This window comes from Saccostrea cucullata, unplaced genomic scaffold (assembly GCF_032062105.1).
Source record: "Saccostrea cucullata isolate Sc308-1 unplaced genomic scaffold, CSIRO_AGI_Scuc_v1 ctg859, whole genome shotgun sequence".
NCBI lineage: Eukaryota > Metazoa > Mollusca > Bivalvia > Ostreida > Ostreidae > Saccostrea > Saccostrea cuccullata.
The window spans coordinates 232,501-253,863 of NW_026926806.1; the positions used below are offsets into that span (position 1 = coordinate 232,501).

General features: G+C 33.7%; 2 protein-coding genes across 3 annotated transcripts in view; both read left to right on the forward strand.

The window, feature by feature from the left end:
* Nucleotides 1-11,305, forward strand: part of LOC134272703 (regulator of G-protein signaling 9-binding protein-like) — a 33,161-nt gene extending 21,856 nt beyond the window's left edge. For both annotated transcript variants that reach the window (XM_062754909.1, XM_062754910.1), the window contains 5 exons: nt 1,901-2,031; nt 5,565-5,682; nt 8,077-8,180; nt 9,748-9,806; nt 9,970-11,305. In XM_062754909.1, the coding sequence (XP_062610893.1) occupies nt 1,901-2,031; nt 5,565-5,682; nt 8,077-8,180; nt 9,748-9,806; nt 9,970-10,080 (523 nt within the window). In that variant the 3' untranslated portion in view covers nt 10,081-11,305. The remainder of the gene's footprint in view (nt 1-1,900; nt 2,032-5,564; nt 5,683-8,076; nt 8,181-9,747; nt 9,807-9,969) is intronic.
* Nucleotides 11,306-14,129: 2,824 nt separating this feature from the next.
* On the forward strand, nt 14,130-20,822 carry LOC134272693 (uncharacterized). Its single transcript, XM_062754894.1, has 11 exons — nt 14,130-14,423; nt 15,756-15,905; nt 16,861-16,966; nt 17,096-17,142; nt 17,308-17,400; nt 17,591-17,788; nt 18,161-18,325; nt 18,465-18,594; nt 19,111-19,262; nt 19,694-19,796; nt 20,150-20,822. The coding sequence occupies exons 1-11, from the start codon at nt 14,199-14,201 to the stop codon at nt 20,248-20,250; spliced, it is 1,470 nt and encodes a 489-aa protein (XP_062610878.1). The 5' UTR covers nt 14,130-14,198; the 3' UTR covers nt 20,251-20,822.
* Nucleotides 20,823-21,363: the final 541 nt, after the last annotated feature.

Here is a 21,363-nt window from a genome sequence, read left to right on the forward strand (position 1 = left end):
CTTGGCACACAAGTAGACTACACTAAGATACATAGAATAGTGCATCGGTTTTTGATTTCGATTAACAGTGTTGCCATGGTTACTAAAAATAGAATTTTCTGTGAAATTCCTTAAAAACGCTACTCCTTCTACAGTTTTGGTGTGATTTCAATATAACTTGGCACACAAGTAGACTACACTAAGATACATAGAATAGTGCATCGGTTTTTGATTTTGATGAAAGGTGTTACCATGGTTACTAAAAATAAAATTTTCTGTGAAATTCCTTTCAAACTCTACTCCTTCTACAGTTTTGATCTGATTTCAATATAACTTTGCACACAAGTAGACTACACTAAGATACATAGAATAGTGCATCGGTTTTTGATTTCGATGTACGGTGTTGGCATGGTTACTAAAAATAGAATTTTCTGTGAAATTCCTTAAAAACGCTACTCCTTCTACAGTTTTGGTCTGATTTCAATATAACTTGGCACACAAGTAGACTATCTAAGATACATAGAATAGTGCATCGGTTTTTGATTTCGATGAATGGTGTTGCCATGGTTACTAAAAATAGAATTTTCTGTGAAATTCCTTAAAAACGCTACTCCTTCTACAGTTTTGGTATGATTTCAATATAACTTGGCACACAAGTAGACTACACTAAGATACATAGAATAGTGCATCGGTTTTTGATTTCGATGAACGGTGTTGCCATGGTTACTAAAAATAGAATTTTCTGTGAAATTCCTTTAAAACGCTACTCCTTCTACAGTTTTGGTCTGATTTCAATATAACTTGGCATACAAGTAGACTACACTAAGATACATTAAATAGTGCATCGGTTTTTGATTTTGATGAAAGGTGTTACCATGGTTACTAAAAATAAAATTTTCTGTGAAATTCCTTTCAAACTCTACTCCTTCTACAGTTTTAGTGATTTCAAACTAAGTTGGCACACAAGTAGACTAAGATACATAAAATAGTGCAATGGTTTTTGTTAAGTACAAACCAGTAGAGCTACAGTCTCGACAGAGACTTCTGGTTTCAGAGTGCGTCAATATGGTCGATATCAACGCACTTTGAAAAAAATTAATTTTTTCAAAGTGCGTTATAGCTTGGTCCCAAATTTAACGCACTTTGAAAAAATTTTTCAAAGTGCGTAATTTTTCAAAGTGCGTTGTAACAATGCATATACTTCCTAGCCTAATGGTTAAAGCGGTTGGTCTTGGACCAAACCTGCGCTATGGAGAGAGTTCGAGTCAATGAAGTTTTTTCTTTTCACATATCTTAAAATCATGAGTGAAAAATGAATTATTATTAAATCATTAAAACAATGAAATGCAGAATTTGATATGTAAAAGATGATATAAACCATAAAAGTTTGAAAAAATACTACTTTTAGAATTGAGAAATGTCTTTTTTCAGAGCGGGGGATTGCTCTCGCCTTGTACGCCTCCATTCTTTCATAATTGATCAGAGAAGCTAACTGAAAGGCGAATCAATTTTCTGTTTATTAGCACCCCTGCTTTCCATGATCAAATAGGTATCGTGTATTTTTTTTCAGTGTTCTTTCATTTAGTTTGTTGTTTTTGAGGCATGGAGAGAACCACGAATTGATGACCGCAATGAAATTTAAATTTTCATATGCATTACTACTAATCATTATCCAACCACGAAATCAAATCCCCTCAAACCAATAATTTTTCCTAAAACCTTGAAAATTTGACCCCCACGAAATTTAAAGCCCGAGGAAATTTCTTTACAGCAAGTTTCATTGAGAGGGTTTGCTTTGCTGAATTATTCAAAACTAAGTATAATTGCAAATTACAAAAATAATGATGGTGATATTTGCTTATTACTTTCAAATTGTGATCGATTTAAATATTTTAAGGTCTCAGTTTTATTCTTTAATTAGAAAAAATGTTTGTGAAGATGATGCCAAGCAGTTGGAGAGGCTGTACAACATGTACTCATCAAGTCTGGAGCTGTTAGAGGTGGAGCTATTCCAGACCCTCAGACTACAGAAAATGTTCCCTCTACAGTCAGGTAGTTATAAAATTCATTTCGTTGTTTACTTGCTAAAAATACTCATAGATCACGTGACTAGGTAACTATAAATACATTCGGTCATACCCATTCTTTATCGACTCTCGCTATAACCTCGATACACGTATATTCACGCAAAATATGGAAATTTCAGGAAAAAGATTTATTGTCTGTTGAAATACCGATTTATGCATGTTTAGTTAAATGAAGTATATGTGTAAATAGATATATCATAAATTTGATTGTCAATTGATTAAAGGTTATAGCGAGTAGCACTCCTAAAATGGTCTTTCTTGTTATTACTTAGAATAGAATTAATTTATATTCGGACGAACAAAGTGAGGGAGAATATAACTGTGTATATAACGTATCAGCTATTTTCTCTATATGACATACCAGATATTCTCCTCTACAGTAGTGTAGTTCTGTGTATAAAATGTTCCAGATACATGTGTATTTCCCTCTACAGTCAGGTATTTCTATTTCCCTGTACAGTCAGGTAGTTCTGTGTATATAATGTACCAGATATTTCCCTCTACAGTCAGATAGTTCTGTGTATATAACGTACTAGATATTTCCCTCTACAGTCAGGTAGTTCTGTTTATATCATGTACCAGATATTTCCCTTTATAGTAAGATAGTTCTGTGTGTATAACGTACCAGATATTTCCCTCTATAGTCAGATAGTTCTGTGTGTATAACGTACCAGATATTTCCCTCTACAGTCAGGTAGTTCTGTGTATATAATGTACCAGATATTTCCCTCTATAGTCAGGTAGTTCTGTGTACTGTAGATCACTTAATTTTCGGACACCTTATTTTCGCGAGATAGTCATTGACTCCTGATTAGCGAGACAAAATTTTCGCGAATTGTGGTTATTGCTCTTTATAATCTTAAGGAATATTATTATACGCGAGAATTAAATTTTCGCGAGCACACTGTCTCGCGTAATTACGCGAAAATAAAGTTTTCGCGAATAAAAAGTGATTTACAGTATATAATGTACCAGATATTTCCCTCTATAGTCAGATAGTTCTGTGTATATAACGTACCAGGTATTTCCCTCTACAGTCAGGTAGTTCTGTGTATATAACGCACCAGATATTTCCCTCTAAAGCCAGTTACTTCCGTGTATATAACGTACCAGATATTGTCCTCTTCAGTCAGGCAGTTCTGTGTATATAACGTACCAGATATTTCCCTGCATAGTCAGTTACTTCTGTGTATATAATGTACCAGATATTTCCCTGTACAGTCAGGTAGTTCTGTATATATAACATACCAGATATTACCCTCTACAGTCAGGTAGTTCTGTGTATATAATTGACATATATAATTCTCCTCTGTAGCCAGGTATTTCTGTGTACCGTTATAACATACCAGATGTTTCCCTGCATAGTCAGTTACTTCCGTGTACATAATGTACCAGATGTTTCTCTCTACAGTCAGGTAGTTCTGTATATATAACGTACCAGATATTTCCCTGTACAGTCTGGTAGGTCTGTGTATATAACGTAACATATATTTCCCTTTAAAGTCAGTTACTTCCGTGTATATAACGTATATATTACGTACCAGATATTGTCCTCTACAGTCAGGTAGTTCATTGTAAATAACATACCAGATATTTCCCTGTACAGTCAGGTATTATTAGTTACATAGTCTTTTAGTGACAGGGTATGGGATGATACCTGGTTAGTAAATTTCATACCTGACGAGGCGGAGCCGAGTCAGGTATGAAATTTACTAACCAGGTATCATCCCATACCCTGTCACTAAATGACTATGTAACGAATTTACCCCACCGATGAAACATTTACGTTTTATCTGTAGTTTATAAATGGTTTTATCTGCTAAATGCTTCACCGCGCTTATATTGTGCCTATTATGACGTCACGTTTGTGTTTGTGACGTAATACATCGACCGGGTATAGATTTACTGACCGGGTATGGATTTACAACTGACCGGGTATAAGTAATCCACCGCTTTCACGTGACAGACTTCAACCAATCGTAAGCCAGGATTTCACGGAAAAATCAACAGAGGTGGGGTAATTCTATTTCCCTCTACAGTTCTGTGTATATAATGTACCAGATATTTCCCTCTAGAGTCAGGTAGTTCTGAATATATAATTTACCAGAAATTACTCTCTATAGTCTGGTAGTTCTGTGGATATAACGTACTAGATATTTCCCTCTACAGTGTCAGGTAGTTCTGTGTATATAATGTACCAGATATTTCCCTCTACAGTCAGGTAGTTCTGTGTATATTATGTACCAGATATTGTCCTCTAGAGTCATTTAGTTCTGTGTATATAATGTACCAGATATTACCCTCTACAGTCAGGTAGTACTGTGTACATAACGTATGAGATATTTCCCTCTACAGTCAGTTACTTCCATGTGTATAACGTACCAGATATTGTCCTCTTCAGTCAGGCAGTTCTGTGTATATAACGTACCAGATATTTCCCTGCATAGTCAGTTACTTCCGTGTATGTAATGTACCAGATATTTCCCTGTACAGTCTGGTAATTCTGTGTATATTATGTACCAGATATTGTCCTCTACAGTCAGGTAGTTCTGTGTATATAATGTACTAGATATTTCTCTTTACAGTCAGATAGTCCTGTGTATATAATGTACCAGAAATTTCCCTCTACAGTCAGATAGTTCTGTGTACATAACGTATTAGATATTTCCCTCTACAGTCAGTTACTTCCATGTATATAACGTACCAGATATTGTCCTCTTCAGTCAGGCAGTTCTGTGTATATAATGTACCAGATATTTCCCTCTACAGTCAGATAGTTCTGTGTACATAACGTATTAGATATTTCCCTCTACAGTCAGTTACTTCCATGTATATAACGTACCAGATATTGTCCTCTTCAGTCAGGCAGTTCTGTGTATATAATGCACCAGATATTTCCCTCTACAGTCAGATAGTTCTGTGTATATAACGTACCAGATATTTCCCTCTAGAGTCAGGTAGTTCTGTGTATATAATGTACCAGATATTTCCCTCTACAGTCCGGTAGATCTGTGTATATAATAGACATATATAATTCTCCTCTGTATCCAGGTATTTCTGTGTGTACCGTTATAACATACCAGATATTTTCCTGTATAGTCATGGTAGTTCTGTGTATACTATATTAATGATGTACCAATGCACTTATCGGTGCAGTGTTTTTATTGTTCTAAATGAAAAAAAAAACGGCTTCATCTACAGTCATTCAATTAATTCTGTATATAATATAGAGAGAGAATGTTCCCTCTTCAGTTGAGTAGTTGGTATAATAACATGTACATGACTTTACATGATGTTACCCATACCGAATGTACTAAACAGAAAATGTTTTTTTAAAAAACGCGCGTTTGTGCTATATGCTGACATTATTTGTTAATCTCTGTGCCATGGTATCTGTTGACATTATCTGCAGGAAATCTTTTCCAGCTTTGTAGATTGTACTCATTGCTTTTATTTTAATTCATGGTATTATAGAGATTTTGATTTTTTTTCTTTCAGGTGTTCACTTCCTGATCAATGTAGGGACATCCGAGCCATTTTTGGGCTGTAAATCCCAGATTAATATCTCAGAAGTTTCCATACAGAGAGAATCAGAGGAAATTAGTCAGTTAGAAAAGTAAGTCCCTCCAATCAAAGTACTGAAAGGTAATTCAGAAAAGTAAGTCCCTCCAATCAAAGTACTGATAGGTAAGTCAGAAAAGTAAGTCCCTTCAATCAAATTTTCATTAACCCCTCCCCCAAAAAAAGGGAGGAAAAGTCGACATTAAGTTAACATTTTCTATGGTCGTTTTTTCAACTTATCACTTGGTTGAATTTGGATTTGGGTGTTTCATGCCAATTGTTAAGCCAGTATTTTCATGCTAAGTTTGACTACAGATTACCACATTTGCCTGTGATCGATAAAGAAAGCTAGGTTGGCTATGACCGGTCAACAGAGGGTGTTTACTCCCTGATGGCACCCGATCCTTCTTTGATATTCAGGAGTCCGTGTTTCTGCCCTGCTGTGAATTTGGATTTTTTAAATGGTCAATGTACATCTGTGTTCCAGTTAAAATTAAGAAATACGAAAGAAAAATATGTCCATGAAAGTTTAAACTGATATAAGATACCGGTAGATTAAACTTGGAAAAAATGTATTTCATCAAACAACAATAAAAAAAAAAAAATAGAAAAGTCTTCATCAGGCTTCACATCTTTGTTGATTGGATAACAAACAGCTATTTTTGTGATTGGATTAACAAAAAAGTCCTTCTGTTATATTGACGTTTCCTAATCACCGATAGAGTCAAGAAAAATGGACTTATCATCCAATGTTGTTTCTGCCTTAGGTGTCGCATTTCTTTGATCACTAGAAGGAAACAGAAAATAACAAAAAAGCATTATCGTAGTAAAAGTCCAGAAAACAATGCATTTAACTGGGGGAATTTTAAAGATCTAAATAAAAATGTATATTCTTCACGACGACATCTTCCTATTATAGCGATAGATAAGCCATGAACAGCACTTTCACATGCAATTTTATCCATTATGAAAATAATACATTTATACAAATAACACCAAGACATGACATACCTATGGATATGCTTATTGTTTCCATAGTTATCAGGTATTTTATCACAGGTTTTTAGCTCTACTGGTCAGAGACCAGAAGAGCTTATGCGATAGTAATGCGTCCGGCGTCCGTCCGTCTGTCCGTCTGTCTGTCTGTCTGTCGTCCGTCTGTCCGTCTGTCTGTAAACAATTTTTCAAAATGCTACTCCTCCTACAGTTTTGGTCTAATTTCAATATAATTTGGCACACAAGTAGACTACACTAAGATACATAATTCTGTGTATCGGTTTTTGATTTCGATGAACGATGTTGCCGTGGTTACTAAAAATAGAAATTTCTGTGAAATTCTTTCAAAACGCTACTCCTCCTACAGTTTTGGTCTGATTTCAGTATAACTTGGCACACAAGTAGACTACACTAAGATACATAATTCTGTATATCGAATTTTAATTTTGATGAACGGTGTTGCCGTGGTTACTAAAAATAGAAATTCCTGTGAAATTCTTTCAAAATGCTACTCCTCCTACAGTTTTGGTTTGATTTCATTATAACTTCGCACACTAAGATACATAATTCTGTGTATCGGTTTTTGATTTCGATGAACGGTGTTGCCGTGGTTACTAAAAATAGAAATTTCTGTGAAATTCTTTCAAAATGCTACATCTCCTACAGTTTTGGTCTGATTTCAGTATTACTTGGCAAACAACTTACAAGTAGAATACACGAAGATACATAATTCTGTGTATCGGTTTTTGATTTCGATGAATGATGTTGCCGTGGTTACTAAAAATAGAAATATCTGTAAAATTGTTTCAAAATGCTACTCCTCCTACAGTTTTGGTCTGATTTCAGTATAACTTTGCACATAAGTAGAATACACTAAGATACATAATTCTGTATATCGAATTTTAATTTTGATGAACGGTGTTGCCGTGGTTACTAAAAATAGAAATGTCTGTAAAATTGTTTCAAAATGCTACTCCTCCTACAGTTTTGGTCTGATTTCAGTATAACTTGGCACACAAGTAGACTACACTAAGAACATAAAGAGACTTTATCAACGATCATTATTCTGTTTAGTTTCAAATCCCAGCTGCTTAAGTACTTTTCTCTTCCTTTGCTATAAGTTCAAACCAGTAGAGCTGCAGTCTCGACAGAGACTTCTGGTTTTTATATATATTTAACATAGTCTTTCTTTATGGAAAGAATCGCATTTATTAGAAAAAATCAAACTGGAAATTCAGTATTACAGATCAAAGCTAAATACCTCAATTTGTTGTAGTGGTAAGGTTAGCATGTTGATTTTATTAAATAAAATGTCATTTTTTCAGCATGTTTAACATCATTTTTTGAAAAGACTGTCTTTTGGGCACTATTTTAATTTTAAGATTTCAGTTGCTTTATTGCAATAATCAATTTTAATTGTCTATTTTGAGACTGTTAATTATTACTCCTATAGGGATTTAGCAGATGTCCGGGATCTCTTGTTCACCATTTATCAGAAAATAGCCGTCCAGCCCTGGGCGGCTGACGCCTACAACGAAGCTCCTCAGCGAGAGGAAGGTAATGTATTCACCTCAAACTCAGCTGTACATAGAGGGGACTTCAAGTTTATTTCTACTTCATGATATCCGTAATTATAAGGGAAATAACGCAAACTATTTCTCAATCTTTATACCCCCCGCTTGAAAAGTGGGAAGGTATATTGTGATCGGGATGTCAGTCCGTCTGTTGCGCTTTGGGGTACCCATCTCGTATCCGCAACTTCTCTCATATCACTGAATGAAATTTAATGAGATTTTCACAGAATCTTTGTTACCTATTGCCATTGTGCAATTCCCATTTTACTTTTTGGTCGGACACATATTTTGGGTTTCTCGGAGCAAAACATGGACACTGTCGTTCTTTTTATAATATTGAAAGGTACCTATCTATTATACGCAACTCCTCTCATACCACTGACTAAAATTTAATGGTACTTTCACAGATTCTTTATTACATAATACCATTGTGCAGGCACGTAGCAACACCCCCCTCCCACTTTTTTCCCCCAAGATTACCTTTACTATTGAAAATGTCCATTGAACGCTTGGCTGGCCCCCACTTCTTATCACAGTATATAGTTATATCAAGGAAATGTTAGTATTGTATGCCAAAAAAGAAGTTGGCCTTGAAAAAATGTGAAATAGGATTTTTGAGTTTGGACAATATCCATTTTTTTTTTGCTTGTCAACTTTTACAGGTAAGTATAAAAAAATTTTCTCTGGTTGCCCCCCCCAAACTATCAAAAACGATGCTACGTGTCTGATTGTGCACCTCTTTTTTACTTTTTTTTTATCTGACACTAAATCATTTAATTATTTATAAATTAATTATGTCTACCACAGCAAAACATGGATTTAGCCGTTATAATCATATGGGAGACGGGGGTATCATTTAGTGAGCTCAGTGATCACAGTACCTCTAGCTAGTTTTATACTGAAGTTGATTAAGTGTTACTGCATATTTAAAATATTTTACACGCCTTTATTGGTGTTAGAATTCACACGAAGATCTATCCGATTGTTTTTCTAGGTAACAACTATATGTGTTATTTGAAATTTTAGAATGTGTTGTAGTACTGGCATCCTCATAGTCTATTAAAAAAACCCCAAAATTTCTGTTTCTTTTAAAAAGGTATTTAAACACATATGATTGATCATGCCATGACTAAAATAAGGGAACTTTAACCATAGGTGCTAAATACTTCGACTTTTCTTTATTTAGGGTAGCTGGTGTAGAGCTATATTTGTTGAACTTTTTTTGTTGTTCTTCTTCTTAATTTATCTACCATTCATCACGATTTTGACAGCATTTTTTATTAGAATGTTTATGAAAGGGTTAATTGAATAAAAAGAACATATCGTTTGATCTCAAAAGACTGCTAGCAAGAGAATAGTTGTATAGCCTTCAATTTTTGAGAATAAAATACAAATTAACTTGCTACAAAATATCTTCGATTGAATCATTCTACTGATTAATTTCCCATAATCCAACAATAACCAGAAATACGACTAAACTTTTCTTTCTCTGTCCTTTAATTGCCGGGTTTCTATGGTATCCTAATGATTTTCTTGTCTATTCTGCATAGATTGTAAGTCCGAATCCTCGTCCAATGGGTCCACCGCGTCATCCATAGACATTACCATGGTAACGAAACATTAACTATTCTAATTCAGATTGAAATTAATATCATACACTCCAAAGTATATCTTTAAAGCTAACAAGATCCTCATTCCTAAATGTCTTTTTCGATAGGACCTTTATTCATATATTGCTGCTTACACTGTGATTAACCTTGTTTTCTACATAGGTAGAACCAAACAGTAAGAAGAAGCGCTGGTTGTGTGTCGTCATTATGACTTTTGTTGCAGTCCTATTGTCCGCGGCCATTATTGGCGTCTGCCTTGGCTTACTGAAATGACATTAGACATGATGCAAACAGACTATTACTACCATATGTAGAAAATAGAAGTATATTTATTTGCCAGTTATGATCCCATGGGGACATAACGTAAATACAAGCAGGATTTGTTAAACATATGCTGAGTTAGCATATTGTAATTTTGTTTTGTCTTTACTACCACCCGGTAAATAAGAGAAATACAATATGACACATACATGAGGACAAATCAACAAAATGTTTTACAGATCCAGGATAAACCTACAAGTTTATATTTAATAGCTAGTCATATACACATTTAAAAAAGTTAAAAGAGGGATCATAGTGTATCGTCTTGACCTTTGTAATCAACATGATCAACAATATGTACTAGTGTTTTTCAAAGTACGTTTTATACAACCCCCCCACCCCCATTCTGTCTGACAGTCAGAGTTTATGATTTTAACATTAACAAATGTATTCTAAAGTTTTACAAACATTTCATCGGTGACCAGTGAAATTCACTTTGATGCAAAAATAACATTAAAAAGAATTGTAAGACTAATATATACATTCAATCTGCAATTTTCAGATCATTCAAATTAATAAAAAGCAGATTTCACAGTTCTTTTTTCCTTGAAAGCACCAATGCTACTGATATTTCACAATTTTTATAACTTCGACCACAGCGACCTTAACCCGAACTAAACTATTTTATAAGAGTCCGTCAGATATAATGTTGAGTGGAAGGAAAATTGACAATTGGCTGTGCAGTACCGTCAACATTTCAAATTATTCTGTTTAACAATGTTTAGTCAAAGCTTCGTACAGTATTCCCTTGAATTATTCAATTTTTAACCTGTATGTATAATAAGGTACTTTATAGTCAGCGTTAAAATATATCTTAAAAATTTAAAAACTTACGTACATATATTCTTAAATAATAGAAATAATACTTGAACTCAACAATCTGAAGTGTTAAACTTGTCTTAGTAAACTCGCAAAACATTCTGAGTAATGTAGTGTAGATCACTTTATTTTCGCGAGAGGGCTATTCGGTTTTTATAAGCGATACAAAATTTTGGCAAGCTAGGGTTACTAATACAAATATACGCGAGAATGCATTTATAAACAAAAAGCGATATACAGTAGTTTAACAATTTATTCAAGCGGAAACTAACTTCACGGTGCTAATCACATTTCTGCCTTAACCTAAATTCTTTTCATAAAATATAAGAAAATTTAAGTCTGTCTTTAGCTTTCCTTTGTATATATAACAAATATCTTTTGAAGAAATACAGTGAAAACTGTCTAATCCGACACCTGAATAATCCGACACACTGTGGATTCCGACGTTAAATTTCTTTACTATTTTAGTATTTTCTTTATTTTTAATACTGTGCAATCCGACACCCTGTCTATTCCGACACGAAATTCATCTCCCAAAGCATGTCGGATTAGACAGGTTTCACTGTACTATCAATAATGAAATTGAGCTAAGACCTTCTCATATAGAAAAAAAATGTGTTACAGTTTGTGTAGATCACCTTTTACTTTTTGGAGTGCAGGTGTTTTTTTATAATTAATAATTTCAACACTCGTTAGATTGTGGCATATTGCATAGATTTTGAAAAAAAAAAAATAATATACCACAGATATTCTGTCTTGTGATTTCATTTTGTCCAGGTATGTTTATTTTTACGCGGCGTATTAGTCCTTGTTCTTTGCAGGAAAGGGATAAAGGAAAAAAGGAGAGTTGTTGACGGTTGTGTTTATGAGATTTATCAATATTCGTTATTCACCTTTACTCATTATATAGAGAACAAACACTAGACCATGTATTTTACATTATTGATAATAGTTTTTCTATCTGTTTGTATGAGGCAAATAAAGTGTCAGTGGAAGTATCACCTTCCGTTACATACACCGTTGTTCATTCTTTTTTAAGACATTGACAGAAAAACTGTTAACAAAATGTTGTAGAATAAGTTTTACTTATCGTCGATGGTATGTTAGTTTAAACCAAAAACCTGGGAATTTCGTCACTTTGTGTGATTTTGAATCAGTTTGAGTACAAGTATTAAACAATGCTGCTCTATATATGTTCATTCAGTTACTTATTGAGTATTATTTCACAATGAAAAATCAAATATTATGATAGACCCTATATAGTATGCAGTGAAGATATATTCTGGAATAGTTTAACGTAAGATAAGGGTTGTAATGTTGCTTTGCTGAGTCCAGTTTATCCAACATTTGTCTCACTTTCAACTTTTAATTATTTTTACTTATATTAAACATGATATAGATAAAAACGATTTTAAGTATACAATTATCAAAAAGAAAAAAAAATATAAAAATTGAAGTTTTATCAGAAATTATAAAAATTCTCATCATTGACCAATAATAAGATTTTATTTAAAACAAAATTAATTAATACAGCTTGACCTTAAAGTGAAGAATTGTCTTTAAAATGATATAAATTAATTTGATCATATATTAATTAAAAGTAATCGGGATGTCCGTCTGTCTGCCTGTTCGTCCGTCTCCCTGTTACGCTTTGGGGTACCCATCTCCTATCTGCATATCCTCTTATACAATTAATGGAAACAATATAAAAAATCAACCCAAACTTCTCCTCTTTGACACCTGCTGAAAAACTTATATTGATATTGAATAATGAAAATTATAAAATTTTATGCTTGGAAAATTTATTTCTGAAAATTAAAAGAACTTTTGAATGTATAAATATTTTAAAAAATTACATTTTCATATGTCTTCATATATTGCTAAGCCATTTAAATGTATACATTAAAGTTTAGTTTACACTCTACATTGAAATTTTTCCAATCATTAATTCTTCTGGAACTTATATATTGCTTTACAAATGATAGATATTATGTATGATCATTGACACTGAGAACAATATTATTATGTAATGGTCATTTATATTACTGTCGAATTTCGAAAAAAATTATTACAATTGTTAAAAAAAAATTTAAATTGATAAATTTGTATATGAAAAATAATGCCCCCACCCACAGCTTGATTGGTAAATATAAATATCTTGTATCTTGTACAGCCATAGGTTCCTGAGTTTACGCTTTTGGGTACCCATCTCCTTTCTGCATCTCCTGAGAACTACATAGGACCCCTGGGCTTTTTCGATAGATTTTTTTTTTGACTTTTTTCTCATAAAGAATCTTTCATTGACATATTTGTGATAAGATCTTTACCAACAAATCGAAAAATTACCTAAAACAAACGTTCTATAAAATCTACCCTACATTCTATATATGAAAATTTGTATATAGAGAGTGGGGTAGAAATTTTTATAAAATGTTAGTTTAAGCAAATTTTCTGAATTGATAGGATAGATTATATCACAAATGTGTCATCCATATATAATTTATGTGAAAAAAGTCTAACAGGCCCGGGGGTCTATATTAGGAGGGTGGGGTGTCCTGTCCTCAAGCACCTGTGCTCTTATACCACCGAATGAAATTTGATGACTTTTAAATTAGAGAATCTTTATAAAATAATGCCAAGTGCATCTCATATTTACTTTTTGATCCGACACAAATTTTGGGTTTCCCATAGCAAAACATGGACACTGCCATTTCATTTTATTCACATGGGAGGCGGAGTGTCATTTAGTGAGCTCATTGCTCACAGTACCCTATAGTTGGAAAATATTATAAATTTATAATGCACCCTGTATTTAAATACAAATATACAGCTATTTATTATCAAACAGCTATAGTATTTCGTTGATCAGAAATTGTTTTTTTTTTTTAGAATGATCAAAGAGATCTTATCAATTTTTAAAAAATGATTTGAAACTAGTACGGATTCTCTGTACACTCTACACATAAAATTTGACGAATGAAAGGAAAGACAACTCTCCTTATTTGATCTCCGACAAGATTGAGTCTGGGGGCCTTAAATCCGCCAGTGATCAAAGAGGGATTTACGTACAGAGACATCTAAATTTAGCAAATTTAGCACTACCTGGCCGGAGAGTTTTAAATATACGTGCATTGATTGGCCATTAAAAATAGAGATCAGATCGCTCCATAATATAAACAAACACATCCTGTACACTCAAACATTACGAAAACTTATTTGGGTGTACACTTGGTATTCATAAAACCAGAAAAATGGCCGGTAATTTTGTGGAAGTGTATGTCAAACTCCCCACGGGGAGAACCACGACCCTGAACCTCCTCCCCGGCAGCAGGATCAGCGAGATCAACCAACACGTGGGACGGGAGGAGGGCGTCCCTGACGACAGGGTCCTGCTGAAGTATCAGGGGAAAATCCTGGATAGAAAGAAGACGGTGGGGCAGTACGGAGTCCGAGCGGAGACCATACTCAAGGCGGAGGTAGGGGCGTGTCATTTATAATGTAAATCTTCCAATTATGCTAGAGTGTATAAAATATAAGCTGTTTCTCTATGAATAAAATGCACTACTGTATGTACATTTTTTTTATATAAGAGGGGAATGTGATAAATTTTTAAATATTGATAATATTTGTATGATTTTATCCGGGATACCTCGTCGAAGTACATGACACAAGACAGAGGGCACTTGCATTTGTAGAAGTTGTGACTGATGCAGCATCCTGTCATCTAAAACACGGGATGGGTCAAGTTATTAAAATAAATAAATAATCAAAATGATCTTACACCCTGTTATACAGAAACGACTCAATAACAAAGATCTAATGTCTGAACAGCATCCTTCCGTCCGAGTGTAATTGTCGTCATCAGCAATTTATAAAGTAAATTAAACCAGTATCAATCAGGCTCATTACGAAATTAACTACAGTTGTACATGTATTAATTATTGTATAGTTCTATGTCCGTTACAATGTTTTTTACCCTTTTCTTAACTGTTAAAATCAAGATGACAAGTATATTTTTCTCAGGAGTACACTAGTCTTATTGTTATTATTAGGTATTACATTTCAACTTGTCATTGTTCATCTACATGTATAAATTTGATGAGTTAAAACTACACACAAGTTTCAAGTTAGTACCGTTAGGTTGATGTAAAAAAGTTTCCCCGTAGATTTTACAGTCAGGAGACGGGGTCTCACAAAAATTTTAAAATTCTATTAGCCGCAGAAACACGAAGCAAAATATCTTCAGTCTTCAAGATTTTAATCCACTGTCTTGTCAGTCGCTAGTAACAATCTTCGTTTTCATTCAAATGATTCGATATATCCACAGGCACCTTACGTTACTTATTTTCCTTTTATTAAAAAAATAGAACCCTACCTAATGATAATAAACGGTTATTATTAGGTAGGGGTATATTTTTTTTCATTTAAAGAAAAATAAGTAACGTCAGGTGCTTGTCGATATATCCAACGTTTGCGTCGTCGGATACCCACGGGTGATCTCGTCTTTACTCATGTGATGAATAAGATGCCCTCGTGGGTCTGCTGATTTATACATCAATCTGATCATAAAAAGGGCATTCTCTACCATCGGCTCATACATTCACAACAATTCTGTCAAGGGGCTCACGGGTGTGACTGGTGAAGAGTGGATGCTTATGCATCCATGGCACCTGATCCCAATTCTGATGTTTTAACGAGTACATTTTGTTTGCGCTGCTTTAAATCCTTTTGTTTAGTTTGAATTTTAGATATGATAACGTCATAAATTTCACATTTTTATAGTATAAATTTAAATTAAAATATTACAGGTTGTTATCCCACGGACAATCAACGTGTACGTCAAACTTCCGGATGGACGTTCAGTTCCGGTGACGGTGCAGACGACAGATTTGGTAGCCTCGATATCGTCTGCTCTGTCGGAGAGTGAAGATGTAGACGTGTCGTCATTTAAATATCAGGTACACGTTTCTGACCAAACATTTCTATAGATTAATTTACAAGCACACCGTCTTGGTCTGCAACCAAATATTTAATGTACCGGTAAGCGGCTAGTGGTCAGCAAGAAAGATGTAATCCTAACAACGTGGACCGTTCTTATATTGAATAACAAAAGGTTATGATTTTTAAAAAATTAATTGAATCCAATTTAGTGAGTAATTAACGTTTTTATTTGTTTATGTATCACTTTTCCACACTGTATTTTGCGAGTCATTAAAATGAAATATACAATATGTGCATTTTTTTTATTCTCTAACACGAAGGGTAATGAAATACTTTAAAATTAAATGATCGCAAATTCTACTTTCTATTCATATCTATTCACATATTTACTGCACACCCCAATATTTAACAATATTTTAAAGTCGGATTGAAGCGATCAAAAGGACTGTGGCCTAGTTTGTCATTAAGTAGATTAAAGTATTTTCAACTTTTGCTGATTCGGTGATTTAATTTATAAAAAAAAGGGTACAGCCCTCATACTTTAAAAAGTTTTGTTGTACAAGAAACCCCCTTCTTTCTCACACACACGACAGAGGATTTTTAAGTTTTTATAACTTTTCCCCCCATTTCTTTCTTTGTATTGGGGGGGGGGGCTTGTCAAATTAAATTATTTTTAGATGATTTGTTTTTTCTCGCTGGCCCCCCACTTTCAAAATTGATACTATGTGCCACTTGTTTCGACTTAAAACTAAACAGCTGGCTATGAATAAAGAAGATTGTAAATTCAGAATGTATATAAAGAGCTTCTAAAATCTTGTCATTCTCCTAGATAACCATGATAACTCTTAAAATTTCTATTAATATAAATATATTATAATACCATAGTTACATAACCATGTAAAGTATGGACTTTAGTTGAGCAGCTGTGTAAGAATACATTTCTTTATGTAGTACATGTAAAAATCTTTGTAGTTGAGTGGGGGCAGGGTGTTGACAGAGGATCAGCCATTGTTTTCTCAGGGAGTGGGAGAGGAGAGCACGATAGAGACCAAGGAGAAACCAAAAGCCACAAATAAAAGTACGTCTCTAGTGCTTTAATAAGTATAGGATATGATTCATATATGAATAAAATGTTGATCGATTTTAAATTCAATTGAGTTTTCTAGCTTATACACAATAAGATCACTAGCTGGGTTGTATTTTTCAGACCCATCCTCGGAAAAAACCGAAGAACCATCAGAAGAAATAAAGGATGTGAGTAAATACCACAGTGTTTCTGTCCAAAGTTATTTTATGTACATGAAATTCGTGATGAGAATAACTTGAAGAGAATATTATAATTATTGCAAAATAAAATATCTGATTTATTCGTAATATTATTTCGCCGTTTCTTATCCTTACTTGTACTCATGTATTTAGGCAGTTTTATCAAGTTTTGCCGCTGGAGGGAAAAATGTGGAGGTGGTATTTTCATTCGATACCACAGGAAGTATGGCAAGCTATCTGAATAAGGTTATTCAAGTTCTTATTTACTAATAATAAAATAATCTACAATTTAGACCGACCATGGATCGAGAAAGATACATGTAGATTGTCATTGTAAAAGATTATGAAATTGTAAAAAGGGTAATATTCAATTTTGTAATTCCTACTCACTTTCAAGTTGTGACCATTAAAAACTTGACACATGTTAAAATTTTAGGTTCGGGAAAACCTACAAGAGACCTGTCGAAGACTGCTGCAAGATATTCCGAACATCCGGGTCGGATTAATTGCCCATGGCGACTACTGTGACCAGAACACGTACGTCATCAGGCAGCTAGATCTTACGTCAAATGTCCAGGAATTGGTCGACTTCGCTAATAACACACCAAGCACAGGGGGAGGTGACACCCCAGAGGTATTCTTTTAGACATATATGTAGCTAAAACGGGTGTAAAATTTTGCGTTTTGTACGCCAATATTTTTTTAGTGGACACAGAGTACCATGACGCTGCAAATTAGAGGATATTCATTATTTGATGAGTTTTCAGTACTTTAATTTAAGTCGTTTGAATACCGATTAACCCAAGAGTTTGAGTATAAAAACAATAAAAGTTAAAAAGGTACACTGCGGGGTTGACCGCGGTCGGCCGGGAATGGTCACTCTTCATTGGCACCTGATCCCACATCTGATGTTTTAGAGGTCCTTGTTTGCTCTGCTCCTGATTTGTATTGTTTAATAGATTTTTGAGCTTGAATAAAGAACTTTACCATTTCTTTTTTCTTACAGTGCTATGAGTGGATGCTACACAAAGCTAAGTTCTTGGATTGGTCTGAGGATTCTGCTAAAGCTTTGGTAGTCATTGGAGATGCCCCTCCCCATCCCCCCTCATACACTGACCAAAACATAAACTGGTGGAACGAGGTAGAACTGCTGAAAGGAATGGGTGTTAAGGTATACACAGGAAAAAGCTATCTAAAAAGTATATATGGACCTACTCTCTAAACTTGTACATGCATTTATCTATCACCATCAACAGATTCAAAAACAGGCTTTGTTGTGTGTAATAATCAATGTTTTTTTTAAATTTCAGATATACGGAGTCTTGTGTAATAGATCGGAGGGAGACGAGAAACATTTTTATGAAGAGATTGCAGAGCAAACAGGGGGCTGCTTCCTTCACCTAAATCACTTCAATCTCATCACTCAAATGTTTTTAGCTGGTATGTATTTTATAATCCCTTGATGATTGATAAATTTACATGTTTTTGCCGTTTTCTCTCGTGTGTTTTTTTGCCTGTTTTATGTAGTGTTTTTGTCGTTTTCTTTTGTGTTTTTATTGGTTTTCTTTAGTGTTCTTGTCATTTATTTTAGTGTTTTTGTTTGTTTTCTGTAGTGTTTTTGTCGTTTTTGTTTGTATTTTGTCGTTTTCTGTAGAGTTTTTGTCTTTTTTCTTTATAGTCGTTTCTATAGCGTTTTCCAGTTTTCTGTAATGTTTTTGCTGGTTTTCTGTTGTGTTTTGCCGGTTTTCTGTAATTTTTTTTTGCCGGTTTTACGTAGTATTTTGATTTTGTCTGTTTTTTTGTTTTTTGCTTTTGTCGTTTTTTTTTGTTTTTATTGTTTTTTGTAGTTTTCGGTTCGGTAGTGTTTTTAGTTTGTTTTTTTGTCAGTTTCTGTAGTGTTTTTATGGTTTCTGTAGTGTTTTTGACGGTTTTATGTAGTGTTTTCGTTGTTTTTAGTGTGCTACAGTGAGTCCAGTGAGGATCAGCTGGAAGCGTTTACTGATGAACTGGAAAAGGAGGGAAAACTCACGGAGGATACAAAAGTCCTGATGAAAGAAATCGGAGAGAAAAAACCTAAAGAGGACAGTGCCAAACCCAGCAAAAAGAAGGTAACTAATACATAATGAATCCTATAGATGTGCTTGATAGTAACTTGTATCAGTTATATTTTTAAACTTTTGTAGTCACTTAAATTTAGCTCCTAGTGAGACTCAGTAAGGGGCAATCGGAAGATGATTTTTATTTTCCAATAATTTAGATCGATGTAAAGCGTATTTATATATATATATATATATATATATATATATATATATATATATATATATATATATATATATATATATATATTCTATATTGATTTTCTTTTCAAACACACAAGAGTCCTTGAGATAGCCGGTTACTAAATAAATCAAACACTCATATAGTTATATAGGAGTTATATGAATACACTCCTATACAGTTCATAATAATATAATGTATCTTTCATTTCTTCGTATTTCACATGTATTTTCTAAACCTGATCATGTTGTTTCTTTTTCAGAAAACATACAGTTACGACTGGTGGGACGTGCAGATTAATGCAGACACAAGACCACAATACAAATACGACGCACAGAATGACCGCTGGTCCTCAAATTCAGAAGGTATAGACATATCAGTGTTAATCATTAACCCAATACCTGTGCGCCTTTGGAAAGATTCTGTCTAACCCCCCAACCCCCTTTATTTCTAGAAATTGTACTTTGTACCAATTGTTAAATAGAAATAATTGTTTAAATGTGATTGTATAAAATTAATTTTCAGTAAATGTATGGATAAGAAAGGGATGAAGATAATATAATTTTAAATGGAAATTTACTAGAACTATAAAAAATTTCATAAATGTATTCCAGTTTTCAAAGATATAAATGTAATGTAATGTAATGTAATTTTTGCTTCTTTGAGATTTAATTAAATACATACACATTCTAATTAAATATACTTTTTTGTGTTTCAGCCGTAAGTTCAGACACATTTAGCAGTTTTACACATAGTTATACACCTCTCTCTGTCACAGTGAAAGCAAAGAGTAAGAAGAAAGGCTGTGAAATCATGTGATTGTATAATATCCTGTCAGATCTAGGCTTCCTCATATCACGGAGCTACATCTTTTCCCAGAATTATTTGAGTTGAATCCCAGGACAAAGAAAACAATGGCAAAAACCTATATTGCTTTTCCTGTGTTGTAGACATCTTTAAGATGATCTACTGGGATGTACATCTACGTAATACTATGTGTCAGTCATTTGAAGCATATAGTCTTCTCTGGAATAGGATTTGTATCACCTGATCATTATACCATGTCCAGTCCTCATTAGTGTGTATGTGTTAAACATCAGTGATGGATGATTGCAAATAACCATTTATGACATACCTGGATGTGACTTGGGTAGTGTTCTGAAGAAAAGGTGGAACTTTCATGTTGTATCCGCGAATCTAGCAAAACAGTGAAGCCTTGTAAAGGCTACAAGTGCAATACAACCTCAAGACTTGTAATTAGAATGCAGTTCCTTCATTTTGTTCCGTTTCACTTTATTTTAATATTTAAGTAAAAAATAACACTTCCAATTTAAAAGCTTAGAGATCATTTAAAATAATTTCTTTGTTTGTACATTATTGCATAGTCACCATGCAGTGATTGTTGTATTTTAATTTCATTCACCAAAGTTAGTTTTAATAATAAATGAAATACTAAATGTATGACATATACAAGTTATCTTCAAATATTTACATTTTCAAATGTTTTCCTTTATATAACACTACTGAAAGCAATGCGTATCTATCACTGTATAAATACAGGTAAGGGGTCAAGAGGTCATAGATGTGCGTATGGATAAACGTTCGACGTAATTTCTCAGTGACGTCATAAAGGGTCGACGCGCGTTCAGTGGATTACATACATGACGCTGGGTTTGAAAAATAATGCATTTCACACGTTAAAAGTCACAATCAGGCAAATTTAAAGTATGAATAAGTTACAAATGTAAATATAAGTAATAAGGTGTCATTTTAAAACCTCTATCGGGCTATAAATACGGGTTGGTACGAGATTAAATTCATCATAAAGCCCTTGGGGCTTATTTCTTATACCTTATTTCTTAAATGAAACCCACTAGTGAAAATAAGAAATGTCAACAAAGATGGGATCAGGTGCATAGGATGAGCAAGCAT

Coding starts and splice junctions, on each gene's coding strand:
- LOC134272693 (XM_062754894.1), top strand. CDS start 14,199: ATGGCCGGTAATTTTGTGGAAGTGTATGTCAAACTCCCCACGGGGAGA. Junction 17,143..17,307: donor CATCAGAAGAAATAAAGGAT/GTGAGTAAATAC, acceptor TCATGTATTTAG/GCAGTTTTATCAAGTTTTGC. Junction 17,401..17,590: donor TGGCAAGCTATCTGAATAAG/GTTATTCAAGTT, acceptor TTAAAATTTTAG/GTTCGGGAAAACCTACAAGA.